This window comes from Notolabrus celidotus, chromosome 7 (assembly GCF_009762535.1).
Source record: "Notolabrus celidotus isolate fNotCel1 chromosome 7, fNotCel1.pri, whole genome shotgun sequence".
Lineage (NCBI taxonomy): Eukaryota > Metazoa > Chordata > Actinopteri > Labriformes > Labridae > Notolabrus > Notolabrus celidotus.
In genome coordinates, this window is record NC_048278.1 from 4,121,076 (window position 1) to 4,141,891 (window position 20,816).

The following is a 20,816-nucleotide window of genomic DNA, read 5'->3' on the forward strand; positions in this document are numbered from 1 at the left end:
GACAGACAGAGAGAGGAGAGAGAGGGAAAGACAGTCTGAGCCTATAGCAGTCTGAGCTTATAGTAGTCTGAGCCTATAGCAGTCTGAGCTTATAGCAGTCTGAGTCTATAGCAGTCTGAGTCTATAGCAGTCTAAGTCTATAGCAGTCTGAGCCTATAGCAGTCTGAGTCTATAGCAGTCTGAGCCTATAGTAGTCTGAGCCTATAGCAGTCTGAGTTTATAGCAGTCTGAGCCTATAGCAGTCTGAGTTTATAGCAGTCTGAGCCTATAGCAGTCTGAGTCTATAGCAGTCTGAGCCTATAGCAGTCTGAGTCTATAGCAGTCTGAGCCTATAGCAGTCTGAGCCTATAGCAGTCTGAGTTTATAGCAGTCTGAGTCTATAGCAGTCTTAGCCTATAGCAGTCTGAGCCTAAATCAGTCTGAGCCTAAATCAGTCTGAGCCTATAGCAGTGTGAGTTTGCAGATTCTTTATGATATTGGTTTTTTTTAATTCACCTGGTTAAATATCTGACTCTGAGATAGTTTCTCTTCTATTGTAAATGTTTCTTCTTGTGAACTGTTCTTTGGTTCCCTCTGTAACTTCTGTTTTTTCACCACTTGCGTCTCGACCACTTCTCCACTTGAAGAAGAGATTCTGATCTCAAAGTCTAAATATTTACAATATATTCAGCTGATGAGAGTTAACATCATACCAAAGAAGCCAATCATTTCCAACTTGTATGAAAAGGTCTGCAGGCTTCCAACAAAAACAGAAGAGTGTTGACTCAAATTCTCAGAAGTGTTACGACTCTCTGCTCAGGTCGAGTTCTTTTGATGGTCAAAGTTTAAGATTTTAGTTGCATTGATGATAATGCTCAAAGTAGACCCACACTGTGTAACAGGAAGAGGCTACAATATTTTACCTGACCAGCCTTCAGTTTCCTGTGAAGTCAGTGACTGCTCCTTTTAAGGACACCGTTTTAATCTGAAGTCTTCGACAGCCTCAGGGCTAAACCGACCCGGACTGCAAGCAGAGCATCATGGAGGAATCTATCTATGCTAACGTAGATACACCATCAGGTTCTGCGGGCAAAAGGGAGAGTCTGCAATCATGCTCGGAGGGTTCTTATGAAAATGCAGACACAGGTCAGACTCTGGAGCTTCACACAGCTGGACATACGCCTTCAGGTAATGAACACACTCAAACATGTACGCCTGATCAAACTCTGTCACTCATAGGCATTCACAAACCAAGGAGTGACTGGATTAAACTAACAAAGACCCTTCAGGATCAATGCTGGTTGTCACTTTCTGCATTTTGAAAACACCTAGCTGGCTGTCTAAGGCCGAGAAGCCGAAAGAACAAACTGTGTGGAGAAGGCTGGCCTGCCCTTATCTGCTGTCTGAGGGTTTGGTGGTGAACTAATATCTAACTTTTAAGACTGACTGATAATTTGAAGTCTCTAGGAAGGTTTCAGGGAAGTGTGGTTTGTTGACAAGTTCGTATCCTCAACAGGGGAGGATGGCTCTCAGGTGTTGTTTAAAGTGAGGGTTTTTTGAGTGTTAGTGGGTTGTGTGTCTGTTTTTATTTACTCATCATCAATGTACATTGAGGTTTATTTAAGGACTTCATTTTGGAATGTCTCAAGAAAGAAGCTGTCGGAAAAGACTAAGTCAAAAGTCTTCTTCATCTTCTTCATTGTTGAGCGTGAGGTACGGACTTGAGTCAGTAAACTGGACTTTTAACCCACACCAAGAATCGACAGTCTGGAGGAGAGGATGTGGGATTTGAGCTACATAATACAAACTGTGTAAATGATTTAATGAGGTTGTCTTTTATCAGATTTCACACAGAACACACGTGGCAAATAATGGTTTCTACCTTCAGGTGCTCGAGATGTGAAGAAGAAGTCCTACAGAGTTCCTGCCATTTGCCTTGGACTGCTGTGTGTTCTCCTTCTGGCTGGAGTCATCGCTCTGATTGTACAATGTGGGTACTTTAGCAGCATGCTGATGAAACCCTATTGGACAGTTGTGTACAGAGTCTGTTTGTTTGTTGTTTACTTTATTTTCAAGCAGACACCAAAGGCAACTCTGAGTGCAAATCACACATGGACCAGTTACAGACCAGAAACTACAACCTGACCAGAGAAAGGGACCAGTTACAGACCAGTAACAACTACCTCATCAAAGAAAGGGACCAGTTACAGACCAGTAACAGAAATCTGGCAGAGGAACAAAAGCGTCTACAACAGAAACTGTTGGAAAATGTTCTTCGCAGGAAGCTTCAAGGTAATTTTTTTTAATGAATAGTGCATGTTGAATTTAATCACTTTGAACTCTATTTTTTTTAATTAGGAACTTTCATACTTAAAGGGATAGTTCAGTACTTTTGAAGTGGGGTTAATGAGTTTGCCGACAAACCGAAAAAACTTGCTGTCACAAGTCAGACTTTGTAAAAACAACACCTCTGAACCTTTAGCAAAGTAAAGGCGCATTTGGACGAAGAGTCCCAGGGTCTGTTAGCCCACAGAACTACTTTACCCTGAACTAAAAGGTTCCTGTGCCCCCATTGTTGTCTGCGTTTCGACCACGGGCTGAAGTCCCGGGTAGATTGTGTAAATCAGGCCAGTGACGTATGGAGAAAAAAAAAGTAAATGCACTACACCACCAGACCAGTAGAGGGCAGTAAAACAAAAAGGAATGCCATTCATCACAGATAACACCATAGAAGCAGACGGACAGGCAGGTATCATTATGAGCAACACAACAGTTAGCCTGTTAGCATGAAGAGACTCAGCTGGTCTGTTTTAGATGGTGCTATATTTCATCACAGATGGATTCACTGAATCAACACGTGAGAGGAGATTAGCGCGAGTAACAAAGACGTTTCAACACGCCTTTAAAATCCTTTTGAACTCAAAAAGCCGTGGCAGAGATAGGCTGGTGTTTTGATTTAAACAGCGACCCTGTTAACTGGAGACTTTCAGCTGGATGCATCCCTCATAAACATCTTTAGACGATCATTAAATATCTGATGAGGATATTTGGAAATCTTAATAAAACCTAAACTAGTTTGCCTTCCAAGGGACTCCCTCTGTGTTTCAACAGCTGTGTAAACTCCACAAACACTGACACGTTCAGCTGAAGGTCTCCAGTTTACAGGGTCACTTTTAAAACCATAACACCGGGAGAGACACATTCACGGAGGGCTGAGAGAAGACTACTGTTACAAGCTGCTAAATCAAGAGAATCACAGCTTCTTCTTTTGAAAAGTACACACACATACAAAAAAAGATAGAACAAATAAAAACTAATGAAAGAAAGAGAAATCAAGAGAATCACAGATGTGTGTGATGTTATTGTGGACGGAGGGAGGAATAAAAACACTGAGGTTAATCTACCAATCAGACACGTTCAGCATTGCAGGCCCTGCCCCCTGAAAGTCCCAGGACCTCTGAACAGTATTACCCTCCTAGCAGGGGCTTTTAGGGGGGAAATTATCTACCCCTGAACTAAATTTAGACCATGGGTCCACCGGTCGAAACGCACGTAGTTCAGGGGTAAAGTTCCTGCAGTCGAAAAATTCCTTAAATAAACCAGCAGGTCAAACAGGGCTGTAGTCTGCAACACGGGGGAGACCTGGCCCCACCTGTAGATAACTGCAGCCTAGCTTGTGTACTGTTCCTCCCTGCAGTTTCTCATTAAAGGGGCCGAGCTTAGCGACATCCATCGTGGCTAGTACAATTACTAGTGACATGTAACTCATACAACCCCACTTCAAAAATACTGAACTATCCCTTTAAAATCAGTTTGATCTACTGGTTGGAGAGTTTCAGATTCAATGTGTAAGGAGAATATAGTGACTGGAGCCGGCCTTATTCAGTCCCTCTCCTCATCCCCGTACTTCCTTCACAGTTCCCCGCTTCCTTGTTGAAGATGGGGAGATCTTCATATTGACGGCCGGTGGCCATGCTTCCTTTCTTTTTTGTTGTTTACAGCCTAAAAGAAGAATAACTTAGATATTGTGTTTTTATTCTAAAACAGCTCAGCTTAATGCTCCTCAAGGATGGGTGCATTACAGCGGTAGTTTCTATTACATTTCCTCTCTGGAGAAGACCTGGCAGGAGAGTAGGGCTGACTGTCAGAGCAGAGGTGCAGACCTGATGATCATCAACAGCAGAGAAGAACAGGTGTGTGTGTGTGTGTGTGTGTGTGCATGTGTTTGTGTGTGTGCATGTGTCTGTGTGTGTGTGTGCTTGCGCATGTCTGCGTATGTGTGAATGTGTTTGTATGTGGTTGTGCGTGTGTGTGTGCATTCGTGTGTGTGTGTGTGCACGGGCATTTGTGTGGTTGTGTGTGTGTGTGTTTGGATGTGTGCCTGTGTTTGGTTGTGTGTATGTGTGTGCATGTGTGGTTGTCTGTGTGTGCATGTGTGTGTTCATCTGTGTGTGTGTGGTTGTGTGTGCATGTGTGTGTTTGGATGTGTGTCTGTGTGTGGTTTTATGTGTGTGTGCATGTGTAAGTTTGTTTGTGTGTGCATGTGCGCGTGTGTGTTTGTCTGTGTGTGCGTGTGTGGTTGTGTGTGTATGCATTCACAAGTAGAGTCTGAAATGAAATAATACACTATCCCAGAAGTGGAGGATGGTTAGAACCTCGTCAATGACTGTTTCTCTTCCGCTCTGCAGAACTTTGTGAATGGTTTCAAGAAGACCCTGTGGATTGGACTTTCTGACACACAGACAGAGGGGGAGTGGAAATGGGTGGACGGGACTCCGCTCACTAAAAGGTCCACACTTCACCCTTTGTTTATAATCAATCAATCTTTATTTGTACAGCGCTACATCCCAGCAAATGTTATGTTCAGACTCTTTAAAACAGAGCAGGTCTAGACCGTACTCTATGTTCTATCATTAACAAAGACCCAACACCAAGACTGGATCAGATACAGTCCCATCTTACAGACAGGACTCAGTCTGATCTCATCTTAATCCACCATGAGCAGAGCACTTTGCAGCATTTAGCAAGTTACAGTGGCAAGGACAAACTTCCTTTAACAGTCAGAAACCTCCAGCAGGACCAGACTCATGTTAGACACACATCTGCTGAGACCGTGTTGGAGAGAGGGATAGAGGGAGATGAAGAGAGAGAGAGATGATAGTGGGGAGACGGCTAGTAGTAGTTGTAGCAGCTGGAGTCTGGCACGTCCACAGCAGCAGAGATCCAGAGGAACCTACGAGACAAGGGAGCTCAGGGACTCCAGAAAGGTCTATGGTTAGTAACTTTAATGGGACAGGAAGAGTTAAAGTAAGAGACAGGCAGAGAGAGGAGAGAGAGGAAAGACAGGATCCCAGTGTGTCAGTTCCCCCAGCAGTCTAAGCCTATGACGGTCTAACTAAGTGCTGGTTCAAACTTGAGCCAGCTCTAACTACAAGCTGAAGTGTGTCCAGCTGCTTCTGAGTCATCGTCAGTCTCTTCATTCAGCTGCATCAAGTGTTGGGATCTAGTATTTAGACGTTGTGTGTGATTGTTTTTATTTTGGTCAAATATAAAATGTTAAAATTTTTTGTCCTTTTTGGATTTCAGCTTCTGGAACCCTGGAGAGCCAAACAGTCATCAGGCATCTGAAGAGGACTGCGTTGAAACACAACAGTATCAACGGGAAAATAGCTGGAATGACGCTCCGTGCCAAATTAAAAAACCCTGGATCTGTGAGAAGACGTTTGCTCTGTAGAGTTAACATTTTTTTTTATGCCTTGAAGCAAACGTCAAAAAGCAGAGCACTTGACACCGAGGAGCTACAGTGATAGTTTAGTTCAGCTTACGCTAGCACTCGCAAATTAGCTCGCAAATATTAATCAAGCTACTCAGTAAATGAGTCTTGTTTATGCTGACCCAAGTGTATGCTACTGCTAGCTTAACCCATCGCTGGATCTGTAACACGGGTACATTGGCTTTAGCTCACGAGAGCATCCTCTGATTAGCAGCTGAGGAGGAAGACTGAATGTGTTAGCAGCTTTCTCTAAAACGCTCATGAAAAATCGCTTAATTTGCACGTGTACGAACATTTGGGTTAACTTGTTTAATTCACACGAAAATCCTGCTCCATTGGCATTTTGAAGGGAGGGGTTCCCTTCAAACGCCGCTCCAGTCTGTCGTCATCAAACAAGGCTGAGCTTGTCTACATTGAATGGTGAAGCCAGTTATGCTAAAGGGGGCGGAGCTAACTTCCTAGTATAACCGATAGCTGGAATCAAGTGACTGGCAAAGGTTTTCACAACTCAGCAGATAATCCTCCTCACTCTCTGTCCTTCGCTTGAGTTCATATTTTGAACTCTTGCAAATGAAACGAGTGGCGTGATGAACACGCCTAGAATTCACGCCCTTCGTACATCGCATTCGCTTCATTTGTGCGAACAATTCACGTCATTCCCATTGCCCGAACAGAACTCGTGTCTCTGCGTTGACTTTAAATGTAACTCACTGACCCAAATGATTTTATTGGTGTTTGATGTGAACGCCCCCATTACACAGAGAACACATCAACGCAGGGCACACAAGTGTTTGAATGATCGATTCAACATTACATGATGTCTCACTGTCCTGTACACGGGAGCGTGTCTATGTTTTCACATTTCGGCATTTATAAGCTCTGCTTCAGCCGAAACCCTTTTCGATCAGCCTATTTTATTTTTTCTTGTAATGATTGTGATTGTGAGGATTTCTGCTGCTGCTGATCGAAATAAAATGACTCATTCATTCATTCATTTTAAAGTGCTTCCAAGAAGTCCTGTGCGAGCTTAAATTGAAGGGAAATGTAGGAACACTAGACCTAATTTTGAAAATGTCCTAGAAACGTGGGAACATAGGGATGACCCCCTGTACACCACAGTGTAAACATTCACTGTGTCATACGGTGTCATTGTAAAGAAACACGTCTTAAATAAGTGCCAGACTTACGGTGGTTTAATATTTCGTATGGGACATCTGAATCCCTGCTCCGAAATGAAAGAACTGCTTCCTATTGACAGATACTTCATAAATCCCCCCCTCAAAAAAATCCAAACCATCTCTTAAAAATGTCAATGAACTATCAGAAACTAATGCAAAGGATTTTTATTTTTAGCTTTGTCGTGTAAGAAAAGATCTTTTCTGTAATAGGATGTGAGTGATTGTTTAAATTAGGATTTTAAAGACGTTGATCGTGTGGTACAAGTATAAATGCTTCTCATGTTTAAAAATGTGTCCTTGTAGCTCTTAATCATAAAGTAAATCTGTTGTTACATTTTGTGGAGCTTATGATCTGCTTTAAGAGTATTGCTAATGCATGATACGAGTTTGGTTTATTATGTGACATTTAAGCTGATTAAAGGATATTAAAGGTGATTTAACAACATCAGTTGTACAATTTGATCAATAAATATGTTTAACAAATGTTTTCATAAGTTTGCTTGAGAAAGTATTAAATTAAAGTTGTTTAATGTTTGATTCTCTGAGAGTCCTTCAAATATTTGTGTGAAGAGCCGTCAGCCCTTTGAAGAATATAAGAAAGTAGTCTTTTAAAATGTCATAAGTCTCTCACCCACACCTCCAGAGAGCAGTCAGTCCAGTCTGGATGATAGAACACCATCCAAAGTGATTCTTGGTTAAATCAATGAAAAATGAAAAAACGAACAAACTGGAGTCTGTGGCGTTCACAACATTTACTAAAGAGTGCATGTACAGTGAGTGGGATAAGAGAAGCAACATAAGTGTTGTGTGCCTATCTTAATACTTAATTAGATAGTGTAACCTGATTTAAATAATAGCATTAAGCTTCTAATCTAACTTGCTTTATTGCAAGACTGTGAACATACAACTTCTCGGCTTCATGCCGTAACTGAACAGTTTTTATCTCCTTCTGGTTTCACCTCTGTCATGTGACCTGCCTAACCAATACATGACATCCCTCCTTTTCTTCGAAATAAACTCAATTCACTGGTGTCTTAATATACAGAACATTACACCTGAAAGTATCATGTTGTAGCTTTTCTTCTTACCACATTTTACGTGTTTTATATCCTATTTGTCTCTGTAATCACTATTCAACCAAACATCAACATTAGTGTACATATGATTTCAACAAAAAACATTGACTCGGAGTTCTGGCCACTAGCATGTCTGAACACTGAGGGCTTGATCTACTGTGCGCAACAATGGCCTGAGTATCACAGCGGAGGGCGCGCACCACATTGGACACAGCTCTCACCTCCTGATCAATGGCCTGTAACCCATGTAATGGTAAAATCGGTTCCTTTGTGGTCAAGTGCCCGAGACGCCCCATCTCTTGACCCCTCATCAAGACACTAGGTCCCATTGTGTTTTCGGGTGTTGACTGACCTTTTCCTTGCAAAGAAAATAAAACCTTGTCGGCCGGCAGAAGTCTCTATTTCATTATTCACCAGTAACGGGAAGTAACGGCAAAAACTTCCACAACAATTTGGTGTCAGAAGTGGGATCCCTCGAGCGATCGTCTGGGACGGAACGCGGTCAGTGACAGGCCATCCTGGAAGTAAAAGTTTTCCAGCCTCTTCAACCAAACATCAACATTAGTGTACATATTATTTCAACAAAAATCATTGACTCTCTGAGTTCTGGTCACTAGCATGTCTGAACACTGAGGGCTTGATCTACTGTGCGCAACAATGGCCTGAGTATCACAGCGGAGGGCGCGCATCACATTGGACACAGCTCTCACCTCCTGATCAATGGCCTGTAACCCATCCATCTGATTTCTTTGTTGCTGCAGCAACTCCAGATCAATGTCATCATAACAATCTGGACGCCTGCGGGCTCTGCTGAGTTGTTTTCTGGTCTGAGCTGATTTGAGGTGTACGGCAGGGATTGTCAGACATCTAATGAAGATTCTCCATTAAAGAAAGAAGAGATTTTTATTTTTTAAGGTCATGACGGACAACTTACAAAAACACTTTTCAAATAATTAAATCACTTTTTTTTCCATTCTCCAAAACACGCCCACTAATAGAACATGTGATATTTTTGTTTACACACACAATTACGCGCTCGTTATTTGGGATCTTAGTAGATCAGGCCCTGTTTTGGTGTCTGAGTGACCATTGTCTATGTCTTTGTGTTTGCTTCCAGCACAGTGTCCTCAGCCTCTGTTTCTTCCAACTTTTGAATATTGAGCTCCTCTGCGTTCATCAGCATTCAGTTTTGATTTTCCTTTTGCTCAGCATCTCTATCACCAACCTCCCATTCTGCTGTGCTTGATTCTCAGATGTCCGGTAACTTTCCCCTTATTTTCCGGTTCAAGAGAAGTTCAGCAGGGAGTTTTCCTGTAGTAGCATGTTCTATGCTTCTCTACACAGTCACATATTTTCTCAGTTCTCATTTCCAATCACATCCTTCTGCTTGAGCAATCCTTATTATTTTCATCAGTGATGCATTTTGTCGCTCAACTTCTCCATTTGCTTGTGCCTGTTTTGGAGTTGTTCTGATGTGTTTGATTCCATTAGATTCACAGTATTCCTTTAATAGTTCAGACTTTTATTGTGGACCGTTGTCTGATTTGCAGTTGACAGGTAGTCCATGTCTGCTGAAGATTGTTTCCAGGCTGTCAATAACCTTTTTTTTTTTGCAGTTGTTGAAGTCAGAATGCCATATTCATAGTAACGACTGTAGTAGTCAACAACCGCAAGTATTGAATGACTGTCAGGCAGTGGTCCTAGCAGGTCTATGGCAATATCCTGCCAGGGTTTGTCTGGTAAAGGAGTGGGTCTCACTGGGTCTGGTGGATCAGGTCTGGCTACAATTTGACATCCATGACATGTTTTGCAAAACTTCTCAGCTGCTTTGTCAATGCCAGGCCACCAAACTTTAGTTCTGAGATGTTGCTTAGTGTCCCTTATGAGCCAACATGAGTGCTCTTACATACAGTTTTTCTGGTAGCACTATGCGATTTCCCTGCAGAACTATATATCCAATTACACAGTTAATTTGCGATAGGTGCATATGCTTAACAGTTTTCAAAATGTCCATTTGTAATCGCCTTGTGTACCTCCATTAGCTCTGGGTCGGTAGCAGAGGCTTCCTCCACCTCTCTGTTAGCGATTTTGGTGTAGCAGGACCACTGAAGAGAGACAGGAAATGTGGGGAGTAGAGAGTGGGGGGAGACATGCAGGAAATGATCAACCGGCCGGGAGTCGAACCAGCGACCTCTGTGACGAGGACTATAGCCTCTACATGTGGGGTGCTTAGACCGCTAGGCCACCAGCGCCAATCCAAGAATCCTTTTGATAAAGAAAGCATTTAATTGCACACATCTGGAAAAAGGATGAAACAAAGGGAGACGGGGGTCTGGACAGAAAAACAACCTCCTTCTGTTGAATGATGGTCACAGTGTTATTGCAGGATTCACCTCTGGTCTGGTAGAGAGGTTCCTTTAGAGTAATAATCAGATTTTGTAGTTAAACTGTCACCTTAATGGTTTCTTGGACTGTCCAAAAGTTGATACAGATGGTTAACCCCCTGCCGGGCCCTTTGTCTGACTGTGTCCTTGGTCATTCAAAGAAAAGCTGTTTCACTCTTCATTCTGGGAAAAGGCTTTTCTGGTATTGTGAAACTATCACATGATTTGCCCTCACTAAAAGATGAACAAGAGCATTTAGAGAAATGAAGATGAGTCTAAAATATGATAAATGTCTTTCAGATGTAGAGGAGCAAAACCAATCTTTATTTCTATTGCACCAAATCCCAACGAATGTTCTCCTTAGACTCTTTCCAAACAGAGCAGGTCTAGACTGTACTCTATGTTCTATCATTAACAAAGACCCAACATCAAGACAGGATTAGATACAGTCCCATCTTACAGACAGGACTCAGTCTGATCTCATCTTAATCCACAAGGAGCAGAGGACTTTGCAGCATTTAGCAAGTTACAGTGGCAAGGACAAACTTCCTTTAACAGGCAGAAACCTCCAGCAGGACCAGACTCATGTTAGACACACATCTGCTGAGACCGTGTTGGAGAGAGGGATAGAGGGAGATGAAGAGAGAGGGAGATGATAGTGGTGAGACGGATAGTAGTAGTTGTAGCAGCTGGAGTCTGGCACGTCCACAGCAGCTGAGATCCAGAGGAACCTACGAGACAAGGGAGCTCAGGGACTCCAGAAAGGTCTATGGTTAGGAACTTTAATGGGACAGGAAGAGTTAAAGTAAGAGACAGGCAGAGAGGAGAAAGAGGGAAAGACAGGATCCCAGTGTGTCAGTCTAAAGTCTCGGGTCCACCGAATGCATTGCGCAGCCGACACGTTCCCACTCTAGTCAATGCTCATGTGGACACAGGGCGTGCTGCGGCGCGTCTCAGCTCCGCCTCGGGAGCGTGCCCCTGCGCCGCTCCACCAGAGATATGCTTCAAGTCAATTTTTGAAAGAGCCCGCGCCCAGCACGCGTCAATCTGCACAGAAAAGAACGACCTGGACAGGAAGTCAGGCACGAGGATCACATGCAACATTTGCCAATCTAAAAAAAAAACACACCATATACTCCCGACCGTTTAAAGATCGTATAGATCAGAAGTACTCATCAATAGTGGATGTAAGCTATAAACAGCCACATATCAGTGATTCAGGTCGACTATAACAGGACTTTAAGATGATAACTGTGTCAGAAGGTAACAGGACTTTAAGATGATCACTGTGTCAGAAGGTAACAGGACTTTAAGATGATCACTGTGTCAGAAGGTAACAGGACTTTAAGATGATCACTGTGTCAGAAGGTAACAGGACTTTAAGATGATCACTGTGTCAGAAGGTAACAGGACTTTAAGATGATAACTGTGTCAGAAGGTAACAGGACTTTAAGATGATCACTGTGTCAGAAGGTAACAGGACTTTAAGATGATCACTGTGTCAGAAGGTAACAGGACTTTAAGATGATCACTGTCAGAAGGTAACAGGACTTTAAGATGATCACTGTGTCAGAAGGTAACAGGACTTTAAGATGATCACTGTGTCAGAAGGTAACAGGACTTTAAGATGATCACTGTGTCAGAAGGTAACAGGACTTTAAGATGATCACTGTGTCAGAAGGTAACAGGACTTTAAGATGATCACTGTGTCAGAAGGTAACAGGACTTTAAGATGATCACTGTGTCAGAAGGTAACAGGACTTTAAGATGATCACTGTGTCAGAAGGTAACAGGACTTTAAGATGATCACTGTGTCAGAAGGTAACAGGACTTTAAGATGATCACTGTGTCAGAAGGTAACAGGACTTTAAGATGATCACTGTGTCAGAAGGTAACAGGACTTTAAGATGATCACTCTGTCAGAAGGTAACAGGACTTTAAGATGATCACTGTGTCAGAAGGTAACAGGACTTTAAGATGATCACTGTTTCAGAAGGTAACAGGACTTTAAGATGATCACTGTTTCAGAAGGTAACAGGACAACAAAATAGAGCCGAATTATTATTATTAAACTCATCTAAACATGCAAAAACAAAACAGTTATGTAGCATACTCAGTGATGATTAAAGCACAAAAGTAATGGAATACTGTCCAAATGAGCAGAAATTCAACCACAGAAAGGCTCTGTGACCTGTTGTGTGTATGTGGTTCTCTCTATGCTGGACCCAGCTGATCCTGCCTGCTCTGAGCTGTGCTACGCTCCCAACTCGCATCCTGTGGACCAGGGCGCGAGCTCTCGAACAGAGCAAACACGCTGCGCAGCCGTAACGCGGCGCACACGCATCCTGTGGACTCCCCGGGTAAGCCTATAGCAGTCGGAACTTTTGGCAGTCTGAGCCTAAAGCAGTCTGAGACTATAGCAGGGTGAGTTTGCAGATTCTTCACAATGATTTTTTTTAATTCACCTGGTTAAATATCTGACTCTGAGATAGTTTCTCATCTATTGCAAATGTTCGTTCTAGTGAACAGTTCTTTGGTTCCCTCTGTAACTTCTGTTTTTTCACCGCTGGCATTCTCGACCACTTCTCCATTTGAAGAAGAGATATTTAATCTCATTGTCTAAATGTATATGATATATTCAGCTTATAAGAGTTAACATCATACCACAGAAGCCAATCATTTCCAACTGGTATGAAAAGGTCTGCAGCTTTCCAACGAACACAGAAGAGTGTTGACCCATAGTCAGTCACAGTTTTAATCGGAAGTCTTTTACAGCCTCAGGACTAAACCGACCCGGACTGCAAGTGAAGCATCATGGAGGAATCTGTGTTCTACGCTAACTTAGCTACACCATCAGGTTCTGCGGGCAAAAGGGAGAGTCTGCCATCGTGTTCAGAGGGTTCTTGTGAAAATGCAGACACAGGTCAGATTCTGGAGCTTCACACAGCTGGACATACGCCTTCAGGTAATGAACACACTCAAACATGTACGCCTGATCAAACTCTGTCACTCATAGGCATTCACAAACCCAGGAGAGACTGGATTAAACTAACAAAGACCCTTCAGGATCAATGCTGGTTGTCACTTTCTGCATTTTGAAAATGCCAACCTGGCTGTCTAAGGCCGAGAAGCTGAAAGAACAAACTGTGTGGAGAAGGCTGGCCCGCTCTTATCTGCTGTCTGAGGGTTTGGTGGTGAACTAATATCTAACTTTTAAGACTGACTGATAATTTGAAGTCTTGTGGAAGGTTTCAGGGAGTTGTGGTTTGTTGGCCAGGTTGTATGCTCACTGGGGGAGGATGGCTCTCTGGTGTTTTTCAAAGTGAGGATTTTTTTGAATGTTGGTGGGTTGTGTTAATTTTGGCGGCTATTTTAGATTTAGTCTTTAGATGAAAATACCTGTTAGTTTTAGTCACTTTTTAGTCTTGGAAAGTTTGGAAACACCTTCTCATTGTAGGGTTCATTGAAGGTAGTATTTATTGTAATGATTGTAAACACCGTAGATTAATACTGAAGACATCCAAACTATGAAAGAACACATATATGGAATTATGTAATTTTTAGAAAAGTGTTAAACAAAGCAGAATCTGTTTTATATTTTAGATTCTGTAAAGTAGCCCCCTTTTTCCTTCATGACAGCTTTGCACACTCTTGGTATTCTCTCAGTCTGCTTCATGAAGTGGTCTCCTGGAATGGTTTCTAATGAACATGAGCCTTGCCAAGAGTTCATTTGTAGAATGACTTGCCTTCTTAATGTGTTTGAGACCATCAGTTGTGTTGTTCAGAGGTAGGGTTAGTACACAATGGATAGCCCTATTTGACTACTGTTGTAATCCAGATTATGGCAAAACCAGATTATTTCATAGTTTTGATGTCTTCAGTAATAATCTACGATGTTGGAAATAATTACAATAAATAAAAACATTGACTAAGAAGGTGTGTCCAAACTTTTGACTAGTAGTGTATATTTAAGGGCTTAATTTTGGAATGTCTCATGAATGAAGCTGTCTAAACAGTCAAAGTCAAAAGTCTTCTTCCTCTTCTTCTTTTTTTGTCAAGCATTAGGTACGCACCGAGTCAGTAAACTTGACTTTTAACCCACACCAAGAATCGACAGTCTGGAGGAGAGGATGTGGGATTTGAGCTACATAATACAAACTGTGTAAATGATTTAATGAGGTTGTCTTTTATCAGATTTCACACAGAACACACGTGACAAATGGTTTCTACCTTCAGTTGCTCGAGATGTGAAGAAGAAGTCCTACAGAGTTCCTGCCATTTGCCTTGGACTGCTGTGTGTTCTCCTTCTGGCTGGAGTCATCACTCTGATTGTACAATGTGGGTACTTTAGCAGCATGCTGATGAAACCCTATTGGACATTTGTTTACAGAGTCTGTTTGTTTGTTGTTTACTTTATTTTCAAGCAGACACCAAAGGCAACTCTGAGTGCAAATCCCACATGGACCAGTTACAGACCAGTAACTATAACCTGACCAAAGAAAGGGACCAGTTACAGACCAGTAACAACTACCTGACCAAAGAAAGGGACCAGTTACAGACCAGTAACTACAACCTGACCAAAGAAAGGGACCAGTTACAGACCAATAACAACTACCTGACCAAAGAAAGGGACCAGTTACAGACCAGTAACTACAACCTGACTAAAGAAAGGGACCAGTTACAAACCAGTAACAACTACCTGACTAAAGAAAGGGACCAGTTACAAACCAGTAACAACTACCTGACCAAAGAAAGGGACCAGTTACAGACCAGTAACTACAACCTGACTAAAGAAAGGGACCAGTTACAAACCAGTAACAACTACCTGACCAAAGAAAGGGACCAGTTACAAACCAGTAACAACTACCTGACTAAAGAAAGGGACCAGTTACAAACCAGTAACAACTACCTGACCAAAGAAAGGGACCAGTTACAGACCAGTTACACAAATCTGGCTGTGGAACACGAGCGTCTACAACAGAAACTGGGGGACATGACGAAGTTGGAAAATGATCTTCGCAGGAAGCTTCAAGGTAATGTTTTTAATGAATAGTGCATGTTGAATTTAATCACTTTGAACTGCTATGTTTTTTAATTAGAAACTGTCAAACTTAAAGGGATTGTTCAGTATTTTTGAAGTGGGGTTAATGAGTTTGCCGACAAACCGAGAAAACTTCTGTCACAAGTAAGACTTTGTAAAACAACACCTCTGGACCTTCAGGAATGTAAAGGTGCATTTGAACTAAAAGGTTCCTGTGCCCCCATTGTTGTCTGCGTTTCGACCACGTGCTGAAGTCCTGGGTAGATTGTGCAAATCAGGCCAGTGACGTATGGAGAAAAAAAAAGTAAATGCACTACACCACCAGACCAGTAGAGGGCAGTAAAACAAAGAGGAATGCCATTCATCACAGATAACACCATAGAAGCAGACGGACAGGCAGGTATCATTATGAGCAACACAACAGTTAGCCTGTTAGCATGAAGACACTCAGCTGGTCTGTTTTAGATGGTGCTATATTTCATCACAGATGGACTCACTGAATCAACACGTGAGAGGAGATAAGTGCGAGTAGCAAAGACGTTTCAACACGGCTTTAAAATCCTTTTGAACTCAAAAAGCTGTGGCAGAGATCGACTGGTGTTTTGGTTTAAACAGCGACCCTGTTAACTGGAGACTTTTAGCCGGATGTATCCCTCATAAACGTCTTTAGACGATCATTAAATATCTGATGAGGATATTTTGAAATCTTAATAAAAACTAAACTAGTTTGCATTCCCAGGAACTCCCTCTGTGTTTCAACAGCTGTGTAAACTCCACAAACACTGACACGTTCAGCTGAAGGTCTCCAGTTTACAGGGTCACTTTTAAAACCGTAACACCGGGAGAGACGCATTCACGGTGGGCTGAGAGAAGACTACTGTTACAAGCTGCTAAATCAAGAGAATCACAGCTTCTTCTTTTGAAAAGTACACACACATACAAAAAAGATAGAACAAATAAAAACTAATGAAAGAAAGAGAAATCAAGTGAATCACAGATGTGTGTGATGTTAGTGTGGACGGAGGGCGGAATAAAAACACTGCAGTTAATCTACCAATCAGACACGTTCAGCATTGCAGGCCCTGCCCCCCAAAAGTCCCGGGACCTTTGAAAAGTACTACCCCGCTAGCAGGGGCTTTTTAGGGGGGAGATTATCTACCCCTGAACTAAATTTAGACCCTGGGTCTACCTAGGTAACGAGCAAATCAAACAGGGCTGTAGTCTGCAACGCGTGGGAGACCTGGCCCACCTGTAGATAACTGCAGCCTAGCTTGTGTACTGTTCCTCCATGCAGTTTCTCATTAAAGGGGCCGAGCTGAGCGACATCCATCGTGGCTAGTACAATTACTAGTGACATGTAACTCATACACCCCACTTCAAAAACACTGAACTATCCCTTTAAAATCAGTTTGATCTACTGTGTAGAGAATTTCAGAATCAATGTGTGGGACTAAGGAGAATATAGTGAGTGAAGCCAGCCTTATTCAGTCCCTCTCCTCATCCCCGTACTTCCTTCACAGTTCCCTGCTTCCTTGTTGAAGATGGGGAAATCTTCATATTGACGGCCGGTGGCCAGGCTTCCTTTCTGTTTCCTTGTTTACAGCCTAAACTAAGAATAACTCAGATATTGTGTTTTTTATTCTTCTAAATCTAAAACAGCTCAGCTTAATGCTCTTCAAGGATGGGTGTATTACAGCGGTAGTTTCTATTACATTTCCTCTCTGGAGAAGACCTGGCAGGAGAGTAGGGCTGACTGTCAGAGCAGAGGTGCAGACCTGATGATCATCAACAGCAGAGAAGAACAGGTGTGTGTGTGTCTATGTGTGTGTGTGTGTGTGTGTGTGTGTGTGTGTGTGTGTGTGTGTGTGTGTGTGTGTGTGTGTGTGTGCGTGCGTGCGTGCGTGCATGCATTCACACGTAGAGTCTGAAATGAAATAATACACTATCAGAGAAGTGGAGGATGGTTAGAACCTCGTCAATGACTGTTTCTCTTCCGCTCTGCAGAACTTTGTGAATGGTTTCAAGAAGAACCTGTGGATTGGACTTTTTGACAGACAGACAGAAGGGATGTGGAAATGGGTGGACGGGACTCTGCTCACCACAAGGTCCACACTTTACTCTTTGTTTATAATCAATCAATCTTTATTGTATAGCCCTACATCCCAACAAATGTTATTGTAACGGCAGATTATGAATGAATGTGTGTGTGACCTGTGTGCGTAATTCCGGTTGCACAGGGGTCACTGTCTATTTAAGGTAGGAACCTTTGTTGTGTGGTCAGATGTTCCGCCCGGAAGGTTATACAGTTTTTGACCACTCAAGCAGCATGGTGCTGTGGGAGTTATGCGTGTATGTTTGTCTGTGCAATGTCATGTTTTTGGACACTTTTGGAGCGCATATCACGAAAATAAACGGACCAAGAGTTCAACTGGGAAATATGACTCGGACTTTCATCATCAATCACGGTAACTCCAGCGCGTCAGATAGGTATTCCAGGTGCAGCGCCTCAGTGGCTTAAAGCTTTGGCTTGGCCTCTACAGTTATGTTCAGACTCTTTAAAAACAGAGCAGGTCTAGACCGTACTCTATGTTCTACCATTAACAAAGACCCAACATCAAATCTGGATCAGATCCAGTCCCATCTTACAGACAGGACTCAGTCTGATCTCATCTTAATCCACCATGAGCAGAGCACTTTGCAGCATTTAGAAAGTTACAGTGGCAAGGACAAACTTCCTTTAACAGGCAGAAACCTCCAGCAGGACCAGACTCATGTTAGACACACATCTGCTGAGACCGTGTTGGAGAGAGGGATAGAGGGAGATGAAGAGAGAGAGAGATGATAGTGGTGAGACGGCTAGTAGTAGTTGTAGCAGCTGGAGTCTGGCACGTCCACAGCAGCAGAGATCCAGAGGAACCTACGAGACAAGGGAGCTCAGGGACTCCAGAAAGGTCTATGGTTAGTAACTTTAATGGGACAGGAAGAGTTAAAGTAAGAGACAGGCAGAAAGGAGAGAGAGGGAAAGACAGGATCCCAGTGTGCCAGTCTAAGCCTATAGCAGTCTAACTAAGTGCTAGTTCAAACTTGAGCCAGCTCTAACTACAAGCTGAAGTGTGTCCAGCTGCTTCTAAGTCATTGTTGTTCTCTTCATTCAGCTGCATCAAGTGTTGGGATCTAGTATTTAGACGTTGTGTGTGATAGTTTTTATTTTGGTCAAATATAAAATGTTAATTTTTTTTGTCCTTTTTGGATTTCAGCTTCTGGAACCCTGGAGAGCCAAACAGCTACCTGTGGTCTGATGAGGACTGCGTTGAAACAAAGTGGTATGAAGTGGAAAATAGCTGGAATGACGCTGAGTGCCAAGACAAAAAACCCTGGATCTGTGAGAAGACGTTTGCTCTGTAGAGTTAACGTTCTGTTTCTGCTTTGAAGCAAACGTCAAAAAGCAGAGCACTCGACACCAAGGAGCTACAGTGATAGTTTAGTTCAGCTAACGCTAGCACTCGCTTGCATATTAGCTCGCAAATATTAATTAAGCTACTCAGTTACTGGGTCGTGTTTATGCTGGCCCAAGTGCATGCTCCAGTTAGATTAACCCATCGCTGGATCTGTAACACGGGTACATTGGCTTTAGCTCGCGAGAGCATCCTCTGATTAGCAGCTGAGGAGGAAGAGTGAATGTGTTAGCAGCTTTCTCTAAAACGCTCATGAAAAATCGCTTAATTTGCACGTGTACGAACATTTGGGTTAACTTGTTTAATTCACACGAAAAACCTGCTCCATTGGCGTTTTTCACAGGAGTGGAGGGGTTCCCTTCAAACGCCGCTCCAGTCTGTCGTCATCAAACAAGGCTGAGCTCGACTACATTGAACGGTGAAGCCGGTTATGCCAAAGGGGGCGGAGCTAACTTCCTAGTATAACCGATAGCTGGAATCAAGTGACTGGCAAAGGTTTTCACAACTCAGCAGATAATCCTCCTCACTCTCTGTCCTTCGCTTGAGTTCATATTTTGAACTCTTGCAAATGAAATGAGTGGAGCGATGAACACGCCTTGAATTCACGCCCTTCGTACATCGCATTCGCTTCATTTGTGCGAACAATTCACGTCATTCCCATTGCCCGGACTGAACTCGTGTCTCTGCGTTGACTTTAAATGTAACTCACTGACCCAAATCCCAGCTAGCAGGGAACATTCCCAGAACTTTGGCTAACATTCCCTAGAAGTTCTGTTTATAGTTTAAAGAAAACATCTTTATATAATGTTAAAAGAACATTTTAAGAATGTTTATCATTTAATATTATGTTCTAATAACGTTAACTGCTAACAAAGGAAGAATGTTTTTGGTGCAACATTCTGAGGATGTTTTGGTGACATTTTTTAGGAAACAGGTTATAAAATGTTCTACTATAAAACGTTCCTACAATATTAACTGGTAACAAGTGAAGAACACTCTCATAGCAACATTCAAAAATGTTTTAAGCATGTAATTTAGGCATCAGATTACAGAAAGTTTTTTATGAAATGTTCACACAATGTTACATGATATCAAAGAGAGAACATTCTGAAAGCAACATTTTGAAAATTATTTTGGGACGTTATTAAGGCCCCAGATCACAAAAAGTTTTTTCCAGAACGTTACTGTGATGTGTTATGCGAACAAAGGTAAAACATTTTGTCTGTAAAATTCTGAGGATGTTTTGGGGACATTGTTTAGATAACAGACTATAGAATGTTCTTTACAAAATGTTCTCTCAATGTAACAATATAACATAGTTTGAACATTCTCAAAGCAACATTTTGAAAACATTTTCAGGATGTTATTAAGGCCTCAGATTACAGAATGTTTTTTCTAGAACGTTTCTCCAACGTTACATGGCAACAGAGGAAGAACATTCTCAAAGCAACATTTGGAAAATGATTTTGGAATGTTGTTAAGGCCTCAGACTACAGAATGTTTTTTCTAGAACGTTTCTCCAACGTTACATGGCAACAGAGGAAGAACATTCTCAAAGCAACATTTGGAAAATGATTTTGGAATGTTATTAAGGCCTCAGACTACAGAATGTTTTTTCTAGAACGTTTCTCCAAAGTTACATGGCAACAGAGGAAGAACATTCTCAAAGCAACATTTGGAAAATGATTTTGGAATGTTATTAAGGCCTCAGATTACAGAATGTTTTTTCTAGAACGTTTCTCCAACGTTACATGGCAACAGAGGAAGAACATTCTCAAAGCAACATTTGGAAAATGATTTTGGAATGTTATTAAGGCCTCAGACTACAGAATGTTATTTTCTAGAACGTTCCTGTGATGTGATTTATTAAAAAAAAGGACAGAAATTTTTACTGCAACATCCGAAGGATGTTATGAGGATGTTAGTAAGG

The 20,816-nt window shown here is 42.2% G+C and overlaps 1 protein-coding gene across 1 annotated transcript; it reads left to right on the top strand.

Moving 5' to 3' along the window:
• Positions 1-892: 892 nt before the first annotated feature.
• Positions 893-18,836, top strand: LOC117815501 (C-type lectin domain family 4 member F-like). Its single transcript, XM_034687257.1, has 10 exons — positions 893-1,167; positions 1,868-1,969; positions 2,059-2,249; positions 4,032-4,172; positions 4,668-4,768; positions 5,566-5,711; positions 14,815-15,428; positions 17,096-17,236; positions 17,436-17,536; positions 18,689-18,836. Exons 1-10 carry the CDS (start codon positions 1,020-1,022, stop codon positions 18,834-18,836), a joined length of 1,833 nt encoding a protein of 610 aa, XP_034543148.1. The 5' UTR covers positions 893-1,019.
• The last annotated feature ends 1,980 nt before the right edge of the window (positions 18,837-20,816 follow it).